This window comes from Chiloscyllium plagiosum, unplaced genomic scaffold (assembly GCF_037043375.1).
Source record: "Chiloscyllium plagiosum isolate Xiang-an unplaced genomic scaffold, Cpla_swu_hap1 HiC_scaffold_2, whole genome shotgun sequence".
In the NCBI taxonomy this organism is placed as follows: Eukaryota; Metazoa; Chordata; class Chondrichthyes; order Orectolobiformes; family Hemiscylliidae; genus Chiloscyllium; species Chiloscyllium plagiosum.
In genome coordinates this window covers 96,618,624-96,639,827 of record NW_028270140.1, presented here as the reverse complement: position 1 = coordinate 96,639,827, position 21,204 = coordinate 96,618,624, and the positions used below count along the sequence as shown (strand labels likewise).

Below are 21,204 nucleotides of genomic sequence, written 5' to 3'. Positions count from 1 at the left end.
ATATAGACAGTCACCTAAGGCTGAGATCAAAGCTGGATCCCCGGCACTAAGAGGCAACAGTGCTAACTACTGAGTCACTGTGCTGCCCAGCAAAAGCAAATGGAATGTTGGCCATCATCTCAAAGGGAATTGAGATTTTTAAAAAAAACTGCACAAGGCTCATGTTCGCACAAACCTCAAATATTGTGAGCAGGTGATGTTCCCCTTATCCGAGAAAGATATACTGGCATTGGAGAAGGTTCACAAGATTGATACTAGAAATGGAGGATTTTCATATGAGGAGTGGTTGATTACATTGGGCCAATATTCATTAAGTTTAGAAGAATGAAATGCAACCTTATTAAACCACATAATATCTGAGGGACAAAAACAGAAGTTGCTGGAAAAGCTCAGCAGATCTGGCAGCATCGGTGAAGAGAAATCAGTTAATGTTTCGGGTCCAGTGACCCTTTCTCAGAACTAGATGTTGAGAGGTTGAATCTTCCTATTGAGGATCTAGGGCCAGAGGGTGTAATCTGGGAGCAACTGGTCTTCCATTTAAAACCAGATGAGGTATTTCTTCTCCCAGAGGGTCGTAAATCTGTAGAATTCTTTATGGTAGAGGGCTAGAAGTCATTTAGTACGTTCAAGACAGAGATTTTTAATCAGTAAGGAAATTGAACATTATGTGGAAAAAGGCAGGAAAGTGGAGTTGTGGGTTATCAGATCAGCCATGGTGTCATTGATTGCTGGAGCAAACTCGATGGGCTGAAACACTTACTTCTCCTACATCTTACAACAGCTGAATGTACTGAAAATGTTCAGCAGGAATTCCTCCTAATAGCCAGTTTGACTCACGTTGCAGGAGCTGTGAATTAAAGGATATTTGTTCGGATGGATGGTAAGTTGAAGTTCACAGCGTGTGTAAGGAAGTAAATTTGATGGGCCTGGAGAAAATATTCCTGCTGCTTCTCATCCACTAGAAAGTTCGAAGCGCGTTTACCTAATGAAACTAACTTCCCATGCTGCACTTTAAATGCTGGATTTTCCCAACTTGTGTGGGTTAAAAATGAATTTCTTGCTAAAATGGAAGCACAGAACCTCCTTAAAAACTTTGGTGGATTGACCTGCTTCATGAGAATTGTTCACTGGATCCCTTATTTAAATCAGAAGTAGATAGTTGGAGGCAAATTTGAGTTAAGTTTGAAATTTTGAAATTTACCTTCTCATATCTATCCCAACATACTTGCCCTTGGGAGGTTAAAACTCCACTTTGTATTTCGTCTTTTATATTGCCATCCAGAATAACTTTGATTTTAGAAAAGGTCAAAATAGTAAGGTGGGCATGCTCTCCTTTTGAGAGAAATGGGTTCAAGAAATCTCTCATTCCCTTTTACAGCTATCCTGCAGTTGGAGTACATATCTTAGGCATAGTCCAATAGCCTGCAGTGTGAGGACCAGCGGAGATACTCAAGTGTTGAGGATTCTATTAGCATATACTTTACAAATCTGCAATTCAATTGATTTGCTTGGTGTGGCTGAAATATTTTTGTTGTTTAGTTTATTCATGTTGAGCTACATCACATGATTTATTTTGGGAATTTTTATGAATATTCAGAGTAATCTCAATGTTGTTCTTAATATAGCTGGTAGAATATGATAGCCACTTGCGTTCTAATTCTTGGATCCTTCCTGTTCATAAAAATCCTGTCCCTATTAACTAATGGCACTGTAACAGTGACTTAGCCAGTCGCATAATATGGATATGGTAGTCTAAAGTTTTATTGCGAACTGATCTGTGAAATGTTAAGGCTTCAAGTAAAATTATCGATGGCTTTAATTGTTTCTCTTAAAGGTAAATTACAGATGTCAAGTACCTGAGACAATCAGCAATGTTTGTCAATTATCTGTTTGTCAGTCACATCATGTATGTTGCGATTGGTTGATTTACACTTTAGATTATAACTTTATCTTGCTCATGATGAGTTGGCAAGTATACATTCGTGACAAATAGAGAAAATTGGCAGTTTAATTGGTTGGATCTAATAGAAATAACATAAATTCACAATGTGCTAGAATTGTGATATTTTATTGCATTGAAATACTATCACGTGTATTCAGTTTCTGAATGTGATCATATTTTTACTACATTTGCGTTAATTTTGAACACCCAAAACAATTTTTATTTGCAGAGAGCTCACTTTCTGGGATACCTAAACCAGGGCAATTCTTCATTCCACATAGCTTGACATTTGTGCCAATATTAGACCAACTCTGTGTGGCTGATCGAGAGAATGGAAGGATTCAGTGTTTTGTCGCACAGTCCGGACAATTCCTTCGGAAGATTGAACATCCTGAGTTTGGAGCACGACTGTTTGCAGTGTCCTACACAGCTAACAATGGTAATATTGGAGATTACACACCTGTTCTCAAAAATAAGTTTTTAGACTTGCAGATTTGTGCATAGATACACAGCTTTTAAAAGTTTAAATTTAATTAGAGAAAAGAAATATGATATTTTGAAAATGCAATTAACATCAGCCTGAAAATTGAGATCAGGTTCTTTTTAGGTTTGAATAATTCTCTAAATCGCAGTCTTAATGGATAACTTGGTCCTTCCTTTGCAATTTCATGTCCATGCACTTTTTTCATTAAGTAATCCATTTTTTTGACTCAACTGATGAAAGGTCACACACAAAACATCATAATTTGTTTTTTCTCTTTACAGCCATTGAGTAATCTTTATTTCTGGATTATCACACTTAATTTCGGATTTCCAAATGTAATTGTAACTGCACAAGAGGATGCTATAACACTGATAAAATAATTTGCACGATATTACATGATAAATGTAAAAGTTGCATGATATAAATTCACCCTGCCTGCCAAATATTATTTTCGCTGGTCTTTTGTTTGTTTGATTCACTGAGGTCTTGTGCTTCACCTGGACCTTTTCTGCTGATGTTTCTTGTATGACAGTGTCTGCTGACACCTGAAACCCTAATCCAGAAATGTGCTGGCACACTGCTCCAAATCCACACTTCATTCTCAGTAACAGTACTTGCAAAGGCCACATTGCTCGTTTTGTGGGTGGGTAGGGTTTGAAGGTGACAATGAGTGAGAATGCAGGATGATGGAAGTGAAATGAACACCCGAGATGACATCAGGAGTGTGCAGTAATGAAGCTGTGAGACTGGCAGGAGGAGGAGGAGTGATGTTGCAGGAGATGGGGGAAGTGAACACAGGATTGGAGATGAGCACGTGATTGGGAAGTGAGGGTGCATAACAGTGAATGAGGACATAGGACTTGGAAGTGTCACAAATTTGGTCTTTTTACAAGTTCCTATGTCCTTGATTTTATTTTCCAGAGAGGGTGTAATTGGCCAGGCTCCAACTAGACTGGGTTTGAAAGGTTTATTGGGGCCCTTTTTGTTCACCTCTAACAGATAATGCCTCTGGCCTAAAGCTTTCATCTCATTAAAAATTAAACTGGTATAATCAAAGGGGAGTGGGCAGCTGGCTGTGTAGCTAGCCTTGATTTAGATTAGAGTTTTTGGTTCAGTTCAGCAGCAGTGTGTGTGTGAAGAAAGGCTGCTGGGGCAAGTCTAGCCAGGTACTTTTGCTCTCTAATGTCAAGTCCGAAACCCTGGTTTGTTTCATTTTAACTTTGTGTTAAGGGATGTGTTTATTGGAATTGTTGCAAGTATTTTTGGAGCAGCATCATTAAGTTGGGATACTCTGTCGGGTTTTTTTGGATAGGATAAGTTATCCAGCATTCTATTTTCTGATCTTTATGTTTCATTCCATAATTTTGTACATAAATTCTGTTTGTTTAAAATTTGCACTCTGATCAGCTAATTCAGTCCGGGAATATCCACTATACACCTACCTAAAACAAATAATGGACTACCTGCTTAAACATGTTGTGAGGGGTCGGTGCTGCTCCATAACAGGAGAGTGCGAATCAGACTTTTAATAGGTACATTGTGCACTTGTACTGGTGTCAGTAAACTCAGCCGCCTTCTCTGGTGCTTGGTTTCTCTTTATGACCTGTTGCAGATGTCAAGGTCACTAATGGTTTCGCCTTGTGCATAATTTCACTCCTGGTGTCTCAAGTATCATTCTGATAAATTTATACTGCATTTGATCCTAGACCAATTTATCTATCTTCAAATGTCATTCCCAAAACTGAGCACACTATTCTAGGGAATGGGTTTTACACTCAGTTGCAGGGCAGGTTTGATGGTGTGGGATGGGAGCTTGTAAATTCAAGTGCATGGACCTGCCCTCTGCCTACCTAGCTCTTGATGTTCAAGGGTTTCCATGTCTTGGGTCTAATTCTGGCAGAAATCTCACCTAACTAATATTTGCTTCTGAACAAGGGTCACTGGACTCAAAATGTCAACTCTGCTTTCTCTCCAGAGATGCTGCCAGACCTGCTGAGTTTCTCCAGCTATTTCCATTTTTGTCATACACAACTCCATCATAACTCCATTTTGCAATTTAACATGGTAGGAATCGAACCTGGGTCTTTAGATGAGATTAAGTTAGATTCCCTGCAGTGTAGAAACAGGCCCTTCAGCCAAACAAGTCCACACCGCCCCTCTGAAGAGTAACCCACCCAGACCCATTTCCCTCTGACTAATGCACCTAACACAATGGGCAATTTAGCATGGCCAATTCACCCGACCTGCACATCTTTGGACTGTAGAAGGAAACCAGAGCCCCGGAAGGAAACCCACGCAGACGCGGAGCAAATATGCAAACTCCACGCAGACAGTCGCTTAATGTCGGAATTGAACCTGGGTGACTGGTGCTGTGAGGCAGCAGTGCTAACCACTGAGCCACCTGTCGCCCCAACCTTTGGGACATTACCTGCATCTCAGGATTACGAATCCATTGATAACCTAGTTAGTGATGTGTTTTTGCATTATCACTATCCTTGGTTTTTTAAATGGTTTTGTTATTGAGTCAGCATGAAAAAAGGCCACTTGGTCCACCACGTTTGTGCTCGTTATAATTTATTGATCTATACTAATCCCATTTTCCAGTACTCTTATATGCTGTGACATTTCAAATATTCATCTAAATAAGTTTTAAATAACTTAATTGCCACAACCATCTGGTTGCAAAAATTATTCCTCAAATTCCCTGTAAATCTCCTGTTCCTTAACTTAAAACTGTTCCTCTGGTTATTGACCACTCTACTAAAGCGAAGGTTTCTCCCTATCTACCCTGTCTGTGCCCTCAAAACCTTGAACACTTCAAACAGGTGTTCAACCTTCAACCCTTCAACCCCTCAACCTTCTCTGCTCTAACAAAAACAACTCCAAACCACCCAATGACCATTCTTCAGAACGGGACTTGAAGCGTGAACTGTATTTTCTCTTCACAGATGCTGCCAGACCTGTTAACTTTCTTCAGCAATTTCTGTTTTTGTTTCAGATCTCCAGCCCCAGTTCTCCATCCACCATTCAGTTGCCTGCAGTTTCTGGTTTATCACTACCATCCTTCTGAAAGTCATAGTCATAAGAGTCATACAGCACGGAAACCGACCCTTTGATCTAACTTGTGCACGCCGACCAGTTCCCAAACTGAACTAGCTTGCCTGTGTTTGAGCCATGTCCCTCCAAACTTTTCCTATTCATGTACTTATCCAAATATCTTTTAAATATTGTAGTTGTACCTGCATCCACCTCTTTCTCTGGGAGTTCATTCTAAGTATGAACCACTCTGTATAAAAAAGATGATGAGGGATTGAACTTGTAAATTCAAGTGTTTCCTTTTTAAAGCTTTCTCCTCTTACCTTAAAAATATACCCATCTTAGGGAAAAGCCCCTTGCTATTCACTTTACATATGCTCCTCATGATTTTATGAACTTCTGTAAGGTCACCCCTCAACCTCATACACTCCAGTGAAATAAAGTTCCAGTCCATCCAGCCTTTCTTTATATCTTGAACCCTCCATTCCCAGCAACATCCTGGTAAATCTTTTCTTCAACCTCTCCAATTTAATAATATCCTTTCTGTAGCAGGGTGACTGTACACATACTCCAGAAAACATCCTGTCCAACCTCAACATGACATTCCAACTGCTATACTCAAAAGAATTGAGCAATGAAGGCAAGTGCTAAACACTGCCTTAACCACCCTGTCTATCTGTGATGCAACTTTCAAAGAATTATATACTAAAACCCTAGGGTCACTCTATTCTAGAATACTACCCAGGGCCCTGTCATTAATTATATAAGTCCTCCCCACCCTTGTTAATTTTACCAAAAAGGCAATACCTCGCATTTATCCAAATTAAACTTTATCTGGCACTGTTCAGCCCATTAACCCGATTGTTTGATTTCTTTGAGTGATACCACATTAGCTGTCCTCCAGTCCTCTGGCACCTCTCCTGAGGCCAGAGAGGATTTGAAAATTAATGTCAGAACCTCTGCAATCTCCTCCCTTATCGCCCACAGCAGGTATCTCCTCTGGGCTTGAGAATTTATCAACACTCGAGCCTGCTAAAACCACTAATATCCACTTTCTCTCTCCCTCTCAAAGCTAATTTGTTCAAGTATATCACATTCCTTTTCCCCGATTTTTATATCTATATCATCCTTCTCTGTGAATGCAGATGCAAATACTCATTTAGAACCTCAGATACATCTTTTATTCTCTCATATGAATAGCCAATTTGATCCTTAACGGATCCAATTTTTTCCCTCATTGTTTGCTTATCCCTAATATATTTATAAATTACTTTTTACGAGTAAAGTTCAACCAGGCTGAGTCTACTCTTGCCTTTTCCAGTGCCTAGGTTGATGCCAGCTGTTCCATCCAATTTCATTGCTCTTTTTTGATTTTTTTTTTAAGCAGTGTGATACAACTGCGTGACTCTTTTCAGAAGGAAGTTAAGATTCAAACACATTAATGTGGACCAGGAGTCACAAAACAGATAATGAAAGCAGATTTCCTTCGCTGAAGGATATTAGCCAACCTGGTGGGTTTTGTTCTTAACAACAGTCAACAATGGTTCATGGTCATTGTTTGACTGTTTGTTCCAGATGTTTTATTAAATTCAAATTCCACCATCTGCCATGTTGAAATTTTAATCTGTTTCCTGGAGTTTATCTGGGTTCTTGGATTACAAGCCAACAAAATACATTCTATCATCACTCCCCTATATTGTTTAAATATGTGAAATTTAATTAATTTATTAATTTTGGCAATCTATCAGAAGATTCATTGCATGAATCATCTGCTACGAAGATCACTGTGGAAAGAAAGCTAAACAACTTTTAGCTGCATTAGAACCTAATTTCCTGCAAAACAAAATCCATGATCAAAAGCATTCTTTGCTGCATCTAAACTATTTTGTCACTTGATTTATCCAAATCTTTTTTATTTTAGGTGGTCTGCTATATGCAGTAAATGGAGGAGCTCTTGTTGGCAAAGGAGTACCAGTGCAAGGATTTATTCTGAATTTTACAACTGGAGAATTACTGGACATCTTCAAACCAAGCCAAGAGGTATTTTGAATAAAGAAAACATTTTTTTCCTGTGGGAATTGTAACATATATTATTTTCTGCTAAAATATTTCCAGTGTATTTTGTAGAAATTTTACAAAATGCACTGTTTAGTTATGGTCAAAATCATTTATGGGGATTACTACTGACCATAAACTGAACTGTACTGGATGTATTTGTACTATGACTTTAAGAGCAGGTCAGAGGCTAGGAATCCTGCAGTGCATAATTCACTTCCTGACTCCCTAATGCCTGGCCACTATCTACAAAGTGCAAGTTAGGAGTGTGATGAAATATCCCTACTTGCCTGGAGAAGTGCAGTTCCAACAATACTCAAGCTTGACACCATCCAGCAACCCAATTGATTAGCGTTACATCCATAAACATTCACTCCATTCACCACCAACGCAAAGTAGCAACAATGTGAACCGTCTACAGCACTGCAGAAATTCACCAAGACTGCTTAGACAACCATCCCCTGAGCCCATAGGCGAAAGTGAGGACTGCAGATGCTGGCAATTAGAGTCAAGAGTGTGGTGCTGGAAAAGCACCGCAGGATAGGTAGCATCCAAGAGGCAGGCAAATCGACGTTTCGAGCAAAAAACATTCGTTAAGAATGAGGCTGGGAGCCTCGGGAGGAGAGAAAAATGGGAGGGGGTGGGGCTGAGGGTAAGGTAGCTGAGAGTGCCATAAATAGACGGAGGTGGGGGTAAAGGTGATAGGCTGGATAGGAGAGTGGAGCGGATAGGTAGGAAGGAAGATGGACAGATGAAACAGGTCATGAGGATGGTGCTGTGCCTTAAGGTTGGAACTTGGGTAAGGTGGGGGGAGGGGAAATGAAACTGGTGAAGTCCACATTTAAGCCCTGGAGTTGGAGGGTCCCGAGGCAGAAAATGATGTGTTCTTCCTCCAGACATCGGGTGGTAAGAGAGTGGTTATGGAGGAGACCCAGGACCTGTGTGTGCTCGGCAGAGTGGGAGGGTGAGTTGAAGTGTTTGGCCAAGGGGCGGTGGGGTTGATTGGTGTGGATGTCCCTGAGATGTTCTCTGAAGCACTCTGAGAGGGCAATCCCTCTCCCCAATGTAGAGGACACCGCAGTGGGAGCAATGGGTACAGTAAATGACACGTGGAAGTGCAGGTGAAACTTTGATGGATGTGGAAAGCTCCTTTACGGCCTTGGACGGAGATGGGGGTGGAGTTTGGTTGCAGGTTTTGCAATCCCTGCAGTGGCAGGGGAAAGTGCTGGGAGGGGAGGATGGGTTATTAGGGGTGTGGACCTGACCAGGTAGTCGCAGAGAGAACAGTCTTTATGGAAAGCTGCTAGGGTAGGGAGGGAAAGATATCTCTGGTGGGGTCCATTTGTGGGTGGCAGAAATGGCAGAGGATGATGCGATATGTGTGGAGGTTGATGGGGTGGAAGGTGAGGAGTGGGGGTTCTGTCCTTGTTGTGGTTGGAGGGGTAGGGTTCAAGGGCACAGGTGCGGGATGCGGATGAGATGCGCTGGAGGTCATCAACCACGTGGGAGGGGAAATTGCGGTCTTTAAAGAAGAAGGCCATCTGGTGTATTCTGTGGTGAAACTGATCCTCCTGGGAACAGATGCGGCAGAGACAGACGAATTGGGAATAAGGGATTGCATTTTTGCAGGAGACAGGGTGGATGGAGGTGTAATCCAAGTAGCTGTGGGAGTCAGTGGGTTTGTAGAAAATGTCAGTGTAGAGTTGGTCACTGTTGATGGAGATGGAGAGGTCCAGGAAGGGAAGAGAGGTGTCAAAGATGGTTCAGGTAAATTTAAGGTCGGGGTGGAATGTGTTGGTAAAGTTGATGAACTGTTCAACCTCCTCGTGGGAACACGAGGTGGCATCGATGCAGTTGTCAATGTAGCGGATGAAAAGTTGGGGAGTGGTGCCGGTGTAACTGCGAAAGGTAGACTGTTCCACGTAGCCGACAAAGAGGCAGGCATAGCTGGGGCCCATACGCATGCCCATGGCTACCCCTTTCGTGTGGAGGAAGTGGGAGGATTTGAAGGAGAAATTGTTGAGGGTATGGACCAGTTCAGCCAAACAAACGAGAGTGTCAGCGGAAGGGGTGGGAACGTCGGGAGAGGAAGACACGGAGGCCTTGGAGGCAGTGATCATGGCGGATGGAGGTGTATCGGGACTGGATGTCCATGGTCAAGATGAGGCGTTGAGGGCCAGGGAGACAGAAGTCTTGGATGAGGTGGAGGGTGTGGGTCATGTCCTGAACGTGTGTGGGGAGTTCCTGGATGAGGGGAGATAGGACAGTATCGAGATATGTGGAGACAAATTTGGTGGGGCAGGATCAGGCTGAGCCAGGGTAGTCAGGCTTATGCATCTTGGGTAAGAGGTAGAATCAGGCGGTGCAGGGTTCCCGAACTATGAGGTTGGAAACTATGGGTGGGAGAACCCCTGAGGTGATGAGGTTGTGTACGGTCTGGGAGATGATGCTTTAGTGATGGGAAGTGGGGTCGTGGTCTAGGGGGCAGTAGAAGGAGGTGTCTTCAAGTTGGTGCACTGATCACTACACTGCTGAAGCCAGGTGCCAACTTGAAGACATCTCCTCCAAGACTTCAGTTTCCTGGCCCCCAGCGCCTCATCTTCAAAGACATCCAGTCACTATACACCTCCATCCGCCATGACCAGGGCCTCCAAGCCCTTCATTGTTTCATCTCCTGATGTCCTCACCATACCCTTCCACTGACACTCTTATTCGTTTGGCTGAACTGGTCCTCACCCTCAATCATTTCTCCTTCGAATCCTCCCACTTTCCTCAGACGAAAGGGGTAGCCATGGGCACTAGCTATGCCTGTCTGTTTGTTGGCTACGTGGAACAGTGTTGATGGAATAAAATTTTTAACATGCGTTACATCAAAACCCTCCCATTGCAGCATAGTGACAAATCCCAACACGTGAAAATTATGTTAAGGGTTGATGATGGAAATCCAGTGTCGATCAATGAAGATAGAGGTTAAAGTAAGATGCACCAGACCTTTAGATAAGTTACAAATTAAGGAGAATAGGAAGCTAACAACGAGAACATTGGAATTGTTGAATCTCGAGTTGATAAGAATAATATTTTAAGGGATTTAGTCATAAAGGCATTTGAATAAGAGCAACCGTGGACTGTATTCAAGATTCAATTACTTCAGTTTTTTCAGGCACATAGAACAGTTATTTCAATAACTATATTCCAAGTAATGATTTTGTGTAGTTAGATTAGATCTGATCATTTCATGACTTGTTTTTACTTATGTATGCAAGTTAACATGGGTTATTTATTCTCTTAAGGACTTTCTTATGCCACATGACATTGTTGCAGCAGATGATAAGACTGTGTATGTTGGAGATATTCAAGCCAAAAGAGTGTGGAAATTTGTGCCAGCAGAAAGTAAGCAATCACTTTATGTATTTTTATTTCTGGTGTGCATATATATTCTGACAAAAAAAAATTATGATTTAATCCAAATACTATTTTGAAAAAAATGTGCAATATATCACCTTTATTATGTTTTAAAACTTCAGTTTTAATCTGATTCTTATCAACACACTAAGTGCCAACTGTGCTTCGTGTTCTCTGTCAAGTGTGAGGCATGGGGAATTTAGACCACAGACCATCAAATATAGATTTATTGATGCCCTAATCGAAGTTGGTTCCTGGAACTCCCTTGATAATGAAGGAACTGTGGTGATATTACATCATGCCAATGATCAAAGTAGTCCTAGATTCATAATGACACAAAATGTGGGCAGCACGGTGGCACAGTGGTTAGCACTGCTGTCTCACAGCGCCAGAGACTCTGGTTCAATTCCCGCCTCAGGCGACTAACTCTGTGGAGTTTGCACGTTCTCGCCGTGTCTGCGTGGGTTTCCTCCGGGTGCTCCGGTTTCCTCCCACAGTCCAAAGATGTGTAGGTCAGGTGAATTGGCCATGCTAAATTGCCCGTAGTGTTAGGTAAGTTAGGGGTATGGGTGGGTTGCGCTTCGGCGGGTCAGTGTGGACTTGTTGGGCCGAAGGGCCCATTACATTACATTACATTACAGTAATCAAATCTAAAAAATATCATTCAGCTCATGTAGCATCTTTATCCCACTCTTATCTCCATAACACTGCAGGTTTATTTCTCTGTTGTCCATCTACTTTCCGTTTGGAATCATTCATAGTCTGTGTTCTTGCCTTGATCATAGGCAGTACAATCCAGGTCATTACCACTTTTTACACAAAAAAGTACTTCATTGCATCCCCTCTGCATCATTTAGTCAAAGCCTTGAATCTGTGTCTCCTCATACTTATGCCATCAGCTAATGAGACCAGTTTTTCTTTGTTTACCTTCTCAAACCTCTCATAATTTTGTACACCTTAGTAAGTCTTTCATCTCCTTTGCTCAAAGGTGCATGTTCAACTTTTATAGCCTAAACTTACAGCTAAAATCCTTCTTTTCTGAAACAACTCTGATAAATTTCCTCCATCCCCTCTCAAGGACTCTTATTTTTGTAACTAATGTTTTTCACATTCAAAGATTTGTGCATATGAATCCCCAGGGTCGTCTGTCTTTGCGCACTTTTTACAACTGTATCATTAAGTATATTTTGCTTCTCCCTATCCATTCTTCCAAAATGCATCATGTCACATATCTGTGTTAAATTCCATTGATGACTTGTCTGCCTATCCTGTAGGCCTGTCTGTCCTGTGGTGGTCAATTGCATTGCTTAGCACATCTCTATGTTGGTCACCAAAAAAAATTAAAGTTGCTCTGCATTCTCTTATCCAAGTTGTTTATATAAAAGAGCAGTGTCCCCAGCACAGACCATTCATTAAATCCCTACAATGTGGAAGCAGGCCATTTGGCCCCCAATGACCCTCTGAAGCCCATCCCACCCAGACATACTGCATTTAAAGTGACACCGCTGATTCTAAACTGATCAGCCCGTAATTACCTTAGCTTGAATATATTCTTTCTTCAGTGAGGATGTCACAATTCCCATTCTTCACTGCCTTGACACCTCCATACCTGGGACAACTGAAAGTTTATGGCCAGTGCTTCCACTGTATCCAGCCTGCATTATTTAGTAATCTGGGATGCAAGCCATTGAGCCAAACAATTTATCTACACTAAGTATAGTCAATCTTTCAATTTGCGCCCCATCCATTACTTCTATCACAAATACTTCCACCAATATTTTGTCATAAACACAGGAGATTTTTGGATTCTACATTAACAACCATTCTGTTCTCGTTCATTCTTTGCCAGTTGTTTCCCCTGTCACCGGAGTTTAACCTATTCCAAATGCACATCTGTAAGGGTGTCAAAGTGCCACCGAATTTAGAATAAAAATCAATGGTATTACTAGAACTATTGGACAGACAGCTATGTAATTAAGACAAAAATATTTAACAACTATACAGTGTACCATATTTTATAAAAACAGATTTGCTTTAACCACAGAAATAGTTAGAGATCTGATCCAAAAATCATATTTTTAGAATTGATTGCAATTCTGAAGCAATGAGTTTGTCTTCAATTTGTGCTCATTTATCTCAGTATGGAGTAGAGAAGCCAGTGTTATATGTTACTATTTGTGATTTCTTAAATTCACGGAATGCTATCGCTCAGAAAGAGGCCATATGGCCCATCAGGCCCTTGCCTGCTTTTCAGTATTTCTATTCATTAAGTCACCCTCTCCTGTTTTTTCCTGCTCCCTTACCTTTTTGTCCAATTTCTTTTAAAAAGTTATGGATGAATCCGCTTCCTTTAACTTTTATTTGGTGCACTCCATAGTTAATATGAAGTGTTTCTTTGTATTACTATGGTTCTTTTGATAATCACTTTAAATCTGCATCCTTTGGTTACAAATTTTCAGCCATTGGAAGCAATTTTTGCTTCTTTACGATCAAAAGCCATTTGTAAACCGATTATATAAATTTTTTGTTTTAAATTCAGCCATGGGATGTGAACATTCTAGCATTTATTGCGCATCCCTGGTTGCCTTTGAGAAGATGGATGTGTTTTTGGTTAACCTGTACTCTGTTCCTCAATTAGCGATTTTTGAGAAGATTTGTAGTTCATGTTGATAAGTATGTAAGTTAGCTCACCGAGCTTGAAAGTTTGTTTTCAGATGTTTTGTCATCATGAGTTGGTAACATCATCAGAGAGCATCTCCGGTGAAGCGCTGGTGGTATGTCTCATCTCCCCCCATTTATAGGTCTTGGTTTCTTAAGTTGGGTGATGTTATTTCCGTTTTTATTTAGGAGACGGTAGATAGGATCTAAATTGATGAAGTTATGGTTAGAATGCCACCAAAAGACATGACACACTAGTTTCTATACATACAGACAAAAAAGGACACCACTTTGACTGGGACAATCCACATATCCTCGGACAGGCGAAATAAAGGCACGCATGAGAATTCTTAGATGCTTGGCATTCTAACCAGAACTCCATCAATAAGCGCATCGATGTAGATCCTAGCTACCATCCCTTGAAAAAAGGAGCCGGAAGTGACATCATCCACCTCAAGTAACCAAGACCTATAAATAGAGAGGCAGAACATACCACCAGTGCGCTTCAACAGATACTCTCACTGATAATGTTGCCTAGTATGGTGACGCAATGTCTGAAAACAAATCTTCAAGCTCAGCGAGCTAACTCAAATACTTATCTTCTACTCAATTATTAAATTGAGATCTTTTCTCTAACCTGTGTTTTCTTAACTTGTCCTGCCACCTTCAAAGTCCCACACATGTACACTTAAGTTTTCTGTCCCTGTGCCTCCTTTTGATATTGTTTCATATAGTTTATATTGCCTATCCTCAGTCTTCCTACCAAAGTATATAATTTCATTTTATTCATGTTAAATTGCATATATATGCCCATTCTGTCAGTACATCTGTGTCCACCTTAGTATCTTATTATATTCCTGATTGTTTTATTATATTTCTGAGTATTGTGCATATGGCAAACTTCAAAATCATACCGAAATCCAAGTCATTACATATATGAAATAATATTAGTATGAAACAGAGCAGTGAACTTCAAACTCACCCCGGATAACGCCAGTGTATACTTCCCTCCAGCAAAAGAATCTGTTTTCTTATTTCTATTCCTAAGCCAGTTCCATACCCATTAAGCCATTGTTCCGTGAATCCCATGGAATGTAATTATGATAATATTGTGCTTTATCAAATATTTTTAATAAGTCCATACACACAATAGCAATACAATCATCGACTCACTTCATTACTTGTTAAAGTGTTCAATTAAGTTAGTTGAATGTTTTTTACTTAACAAATTTATATTAACAATCATTTATTAGCCCATTGCTTTCTCAATGACAGTTCATTGTGTCTTAGAGTACTTTCTCTACAATTTTCCTTACCAACCATTTTAGGCATACTGGCGACCTGGAGGTTTATTCACCTCCCCTCTTTGTAAACAAATGTGTAAAGTCTGTAATCGTCTAGTTCCCTACAACCATTGCATCGATGGAGTACTAGACAATTGTGACCAGAGCTCTGCATTTTCCACCCTGGCATCCCTCTGTAACCACTGCCATATTCTACCCTATAAGAGTGGTTTTTTTTCATTTAAAGCATTGGCAATCTTCTAAATATCTCCCCTTGATCATTTTTTACCTTATTCAATTTTTACCTTATTCAATATCACTGTTCTCATTACTGCTACTGCATATGTAACACTTTTATTCAAGAGAGGAGGATCCCTAAAAGCAAGAACGTATAGGCCAGTGACCCAACATGTATCATCCAGCTAGAATGCCTTATTTAAGAAGTTATAGCAGAATACTAAGTAAATTGTAATGCAATCAGGCAGTGACAATGTCTTTTTGTGAAAGGGGAATCCTGTTTAACTGATCTACTAGAATTCTGTGAAGATCCAACAGGTAAGGTGGATAACGTAGAACATGTAGCTGTAATGTACGTGGATTTCCAAAAGACTTTTGGTAATGTGCCACATCAAAGGTTAGTACACAAAATCAGCCTCATGGAAGAGCAGATATGGTTGAAGGATTGATTAGCTATCATAGGAAAAATTATAGGCCATTCAGCCTGTCGAGCCAGCCCTGCCATGGCTCATTGAAAACTTCTTTGCCTTTTACTCACCCATTCCTATACTCCTGCATGCATGATAGTCAAAAATCTATTGATCTCTACCTTAAGCATACTCAAAGATTGAATTTGTGCTGCCATTTCTGGTAGAGAATTCCAAAGGTTCACAACCCCCTGAGTAATATAATTTCTCCTCACCTTGGACCCAAGTGGCATCCACTTGTTTTTAAATTTTGCCCCCTGGTTCCAGACTTCCCAACCAGGGGAAACATCTCATCTACAGCTAGCATGTCGATCCCTTTAGTGTTTTGTAAGTTTTAATGAGAGCATCTTTTATTCTTTGAAACTCCAGAGAGTTTGCTCATTTCCCCCTCAAATCTAATGAATGTTAATTGCCATTCTTCTGGAGCAATAGTATCTTACAGACTCATACAGTCATACGGCATGGAAACAGACCCTTTGGTCCAACCAGTCCATGATGAACCTAATCTCAAACTAAACTAGTCCCGTCTGCCTGTTCCTGGCCCACATCCCTCCAAACATTTCCTGTTTGTGTACTTATCCTAAACGTTGTAATTGTACCCAAGTCCACCACTTCCTCAGGAAGTTGTTTCTACATACGAACCACCCTCTGTAAAAGAAAAAAAGAAAATTTGCCCCTTTTGTTTTGAATCTCTCTCTTCTCACCTTAAAAATGTGCCCCCAGTCTGGAAATCCCCCATCCTACGGAAAGGACACCTACCATTAACCCTACCTGTACACCTCATTATTTAATAATCTTTTTTAAGATTATTTTGAACCAGATCTAAAATATCCACTTCCTCCTCCACCAACACTCAGTAGTAGCAGTGTGTAGTATCTACTATCTAAGATGCACTGCAGAAATTCACCAAAGATCCTTAATCAGCACCTTCCAAACCCACAACCCACTTCGATCTAGAAGGACAATGGCAGCAGGTACATGGAAATACCACCAGCTACAATTTCCTCTCCAAGCCACTCCCCCACCTAAATTGTGAATCTATCACCATTCCTTCACTACCACTGGGTCACAGTCCTGAATTCCCTCCCTAATGGCCTTGTTGGTCAAAAAGCAGCTTACACCCACTTTCTCAGGGGCAACTAGAGATGTCCAATAAATTCTGGCCTGGCCAGCAATGCACACGTTCCTCGAATGATTAAATACTATTTATTCACTATATTTTAGGGATATTTTGTGAATTCTCGATTTTCTGAGATAAGGAGACCAAAACTGCAAATTGCATTCCAGGAAAAGAGTAATGATGAAAGGGAAAACTTGGGATAGCCAACTGTAACTAGTGGTTTCAAAGGTTATGAGGCACAGACAGGAACATGTAGTTAAAAGCACAATCAGATCAACTATGATCTAATCAAATGGCAAAACAGGCCTATGGGGCCAGATGGCCACTGCATTCCCCAGTCCTATCTTACATTGGGAGCATTGTCTCGATTTAAGAAGGATACAAGTACTAATTTAGCCCTTCAGCCATGCCACTACCTCTTCAAAAGCATTCCCTGATGCACAAGTTTTACTTTCAACTGTCTTTTCTTTGCAAGCTAATGTCTCAATTCAAATCTTTCTTTCTGTTTAAAGCATTTAAATATATCATTGCTTGCCAATTCTATGTTCTCAATAGTTTGCACAGTAACCTAGACCATACCTTAATGTCATTTAAAAACATGGAATAGATCTCTGCCTTGTAGTTTTTACTCATTTTAGGGTGACAGAGATGTAACAGAATTAATCTGCAATTAAGTAAAAATGGTAGGATTTTCTTTGTCTGTTAGTCTTGTCAGCATTATGATCAACATATGTTTGTTTTCTGTTTACATGTAATATGTACATTAAATAATATTGACTTTTTGCAGATATTTCCTTTTATAACTGAGGATTTGAAAGATAGTCTTTAACTTAAATTTTCTTTGCAGTTTTAGTTCAGTAACTTCTGAAATTTTACATAGGATTTTTTTTAAATTTCAGAAGCTGAGCACCGTTCAGTAAAGAAAGCAGGAACTGGCATGGAGATGCATGAAATAGATGGTAAGTGTACCCTGTGTCTGCAGTATCCAGTGCAAGATTTTAATTACAAAATAAATTAAGGTCTGCTCTTTTAGAAGTGCAGTGGATTTATACCCTGTATCTTAGCTAATATTTGACCCTAAACCAACATCATAAAAATGAATGATCTGGTCATTATCACGATGCTGCTTGAATGTGCTATGTGAAAATTGACTGACATGTTTCCCATATTATAACAGTGACTACTCTTCAAAAGTGCTTCTTGAAAAGTACTTTGGAATTTGTTTGTAATTATGAAAAGCAATACATACATTTAAAACAAAAACAGAAATTGCTGAGAAACTGAGCAGGTCTGGCAGTATCTGTGGAAAGAAAGCAGAGTTAATGTTTTGAGCCCAGTGACGTTTTCAGAGCTTGATTTCTTTTAAACTAAAAGAACAATATCAAAGGCAGATTTTATGTAGTTATTGGTTTTATTGAATATTGAAGCAAGTATGTACACTTAATGCTGATTTGACAACTTCATATCAGAGTTATTGGAGTAAACCTGGATAAGTTGCTTGGAATGCAAAGTTAAATGATAACCAATTTTTTTTTTCAATTTTAAGCGACTGAAACATTCCTTGAAGCAGAAATAGAAGGCAAGATGAGAGCTCCTGAGATGTTGAGGAAGCATAAAACTAACAGTGTTCTCAAACAGTCAAGTACTGCTGTTTCTCCAGTCCTTATTACGTTATTGCTCATCATTCCTGTTGTGATGTTAGTAGGAATTGGAGTCTTCATCCACTGGCGCAAAGGCAAGACATATGGAGGTACAGAATATAATTCATGTTTTAAGTTCTTTGTAGTGGTTCTGTTCGCTGAGCTGGGAATTTGTGTTGCAGACGTTTTGTCCCCTGTCTAGGTGACATCCTCAGTGCTTGGGAGCCTCCTGTGAAGCGCTTCTGTGATCTTTCCTCTGGCATTTATAGTGGTTTGTACCTGCCGCTTCCGGTTGTCAGTTCCAGCTTTCCGTTCCAGCTTTCCTCTGCAGTGGCCGGTATATTGGGTCCAGGTCGATGTGCTTATTGATTGAATCTGTGGATGGGTGCCATGCCTCTAGGAATTCCCTGGCTGTTTCGGTTTGGCTTGTCCTATAATAGTAGTGTTGTCCCAGTCGAATTCATGTTGCTTGTCATCTGAGTGTGTGGCTACTAAGGAGAGCTGGTCATGTCATTTCATGGCTAGTTGGTGTAGCCAACTAGCCATGAAACGACATGATCAGCTCTCCTTAGTAGCCACACACTCAGATGACAAGCAACATGAGTTCGACTGGGACAACACTACTATTATAGGACAAGCCAAACCAAGAACAGCCATGGAATTCCTAGAGGCATAACACTCATTCACCGATTCAATCAAAAAGCACATCGACCTGGACCCAATATACCGGCCACTGCAGCGGACAGCTGGAACTGACGACTGGAAGCGGCAGGTACAAACCACTATAAATGCCAGAGAAAACATCACAGAAGCGCTTCACAGGAGGCTCCCAAGCACTGTGGATGTCACCTAGACAGGGGACAAAACGTCTGCAACACAAATTCCCAGCTCGGCGAACAGAACCACAACAACGAGCACCCGAGCTACAAATCTTCTCCCAAACTTTGAATAAGTTCTTTGTGTTAACTCGAACTTATAAGCAAATTTACATTTGGTTAAAAGTAATCAAGATCATGAAAACCTTCAACTGCAACATGTGTTTTATAGACAAAATACAGTGAATTTATAGTCACTGGTTTGTTGGTATAGTAAAATAGACATTGAAGAGACTGAATGTTACAATGATAGTAGTTTATTTCTTTAACCTGACCAGAGCATTTGAGTCAGTAAGTTGCAAGGCTCTGTGAATTATGTTTCAAGTATTTGCATGTCCAAGAAACTACTTCACGATCCACCAATTGCTTTACATCACATCTGTCTTGAGTATGAGATTTGAAACAAATGCTTTCAAAATCTGGACTGGGGTCAAGCAAGGCTGTATGATGGTCCACAGTATTACAAATTCATTTTGCAGTCAATTTTAAATCACTAATCTCAATCAACTCATGACAAAACTAAACTAGCCACTTAGGCTAGATGACTACAATATTGTTGTCCCCTCTGCATCAAATTTGCACGCCACCCTTGATTTCTTAATTCTGCATACAAGAAATTCAGACTGTCCTTGAATATTACCAAAACAGAAACTCTTAGATCAATCCATATGTGGTCGGTCAAATATTCCACTTCCAATACCTCAGCAGCCACTTCTCTCAAAAGGCCACCATTGATAAGGAAATCCAAAGACTGTATCAGCTACACCAGCTCAGCCTTTTACAAATGTTAGCAGCAAGTGTTTGACAACAATGACCTTCATAAGTCAACAAACATACTAACAAACAGAGCAGTTGTCACATATTCCTGTAGGCAGTGAATCCTGGACTGTGTATCAGCAATACATAAAAAGAGCAAGAAGAATTCCATCACAATTCCTCTGACTTCAATGGGAGGTCCATTAAACATATACTAGTGTCCTTCTTGAAGTCAGGTCCATGAACATTTTGGCAAAACTTCTGCAAAATCAATTTCATTGGAGTGGATGGCTGAAAATCCTCTCTCCTTGTCAGGTCCTGTTTTCGCAATTCTCAAATTGTCAGTATTCCATGGAGAAGAACAAAGAAAATACTTCAAAGATACTTTGAAGATCTCCTTGAAATATGGCATCAGTGATGTTAATGACTGGGAGAAACTTCCTACCAATCATTCAACACACTAACCACCTGTGTAACAAGCTGCACAGGCTTTGACTGAATTGTAATGGGGCAAATGAACAGCAAAAACATGCAAGCTAGTCTTGCAAACCAAATCCCATTACTTCATGTGTACAGGAGATGTTTGCATGGAGAGCAACTATGAACTTCAACTTGAATACAAGTTGGCATTGTTAGTAAATTTGCAGATGACACCAAAATTGGTGGTATAGTTGACAGCAAAGAAGGTTACCTCAAATTACAACGGAATCTTGACCAGATGGGCCAATGGGCTGAGAAGTGGCAGATGGAGTTTAATTCAGATAAATGTGAGGTGCTGCATTTTGGAAAAGAAAATCAGAGCAGGATTTATGCACTTAATGGTAAGGGAGTGTTGCTCACCAAAGAAAACTTGGGGTGCAGGTTCATAGCTCCTTGAAAGTAGAGTCGCAGGTAGATAGGAGAGGGAAGAAGGAGTTTAGTATGTTTTCCATTGTTGGTCAGAGTACTGAGTATAAGAGTTGGGAGGTCATGTAGGAGCTGTACAGGACATTGGTTAGGCCACAGTTGGAATATTATGTGCAATTCTGGTCTTCCCATCAGAAGGATGTTGTGAAACTTGAAAGGGTTCAGAAAAGATTTACAAGGATGTTGTCAGGGTTAGAGAATTTGAGCTATAGGGAGAGGCTGAATAGGCTGGGGCTGTTTTCCCTGGAACATCGTACGCTGAGGGGTGAGCTTATAGAGGTTTATAAAATCATGAGGGGCATGAACAGCATAAACAGACAAGGTATTTTCCCTGGGGTGGGAG

At 40.4% G+C, this 21,204-nt stretch overlaps 1 protein-coding gene and 1 long non-coding RNA gene across 8 annotated transcripts in view; one reads left to right on the top strand and one right to left on the bottom strand.

The window, feature by feature from the left end:
* The window catches only part of LOC148151943 (uncharacterized), a 95,129-nt gene that overhangs the window by 2,254 nt on the left and 71,671 nt on the right, over positions 1 to 21,204 (bottom strand). The window lies entirely within an intron of this gene.
* pam (peptidylglycine alpha-amidating monooxygenase) overlaps positions 1 to 21,204 on the top strand; it is a 229,302-nt gene that overhangs the window by 205,895 nt on the left and 2,203 nt on the right. For all 7 annotated transcript variants that reach the window (XM_043710023.2, XM_043710018.2, XM_043710012.2 and 4 more), the window contains 5 exons: positions 2,172 to 2,381; positions 7,384 to 7,502; positions 10,808 to 10,907; positions 17,584 to 17,643; positions 18,231 to 18,434. In XM_043710023.2, coding sequence (XP_043565958.2) covers positions 2,172 to 2,381; positions 7,384 to 7,502; positions 10,808 to 10,907; positions 17,584 to 17,643; positions 18,231 to 18,434 — 693 coding nt within the window. The remainder of the gene's footprint in view (positions 1 to 2,171; positions 2,382 to 7,383; positions 7,503 to 10,807; positions 10,908 to 17,583; positions 17,644 to 18,230; positions 18,435 to 21,204) is intronic.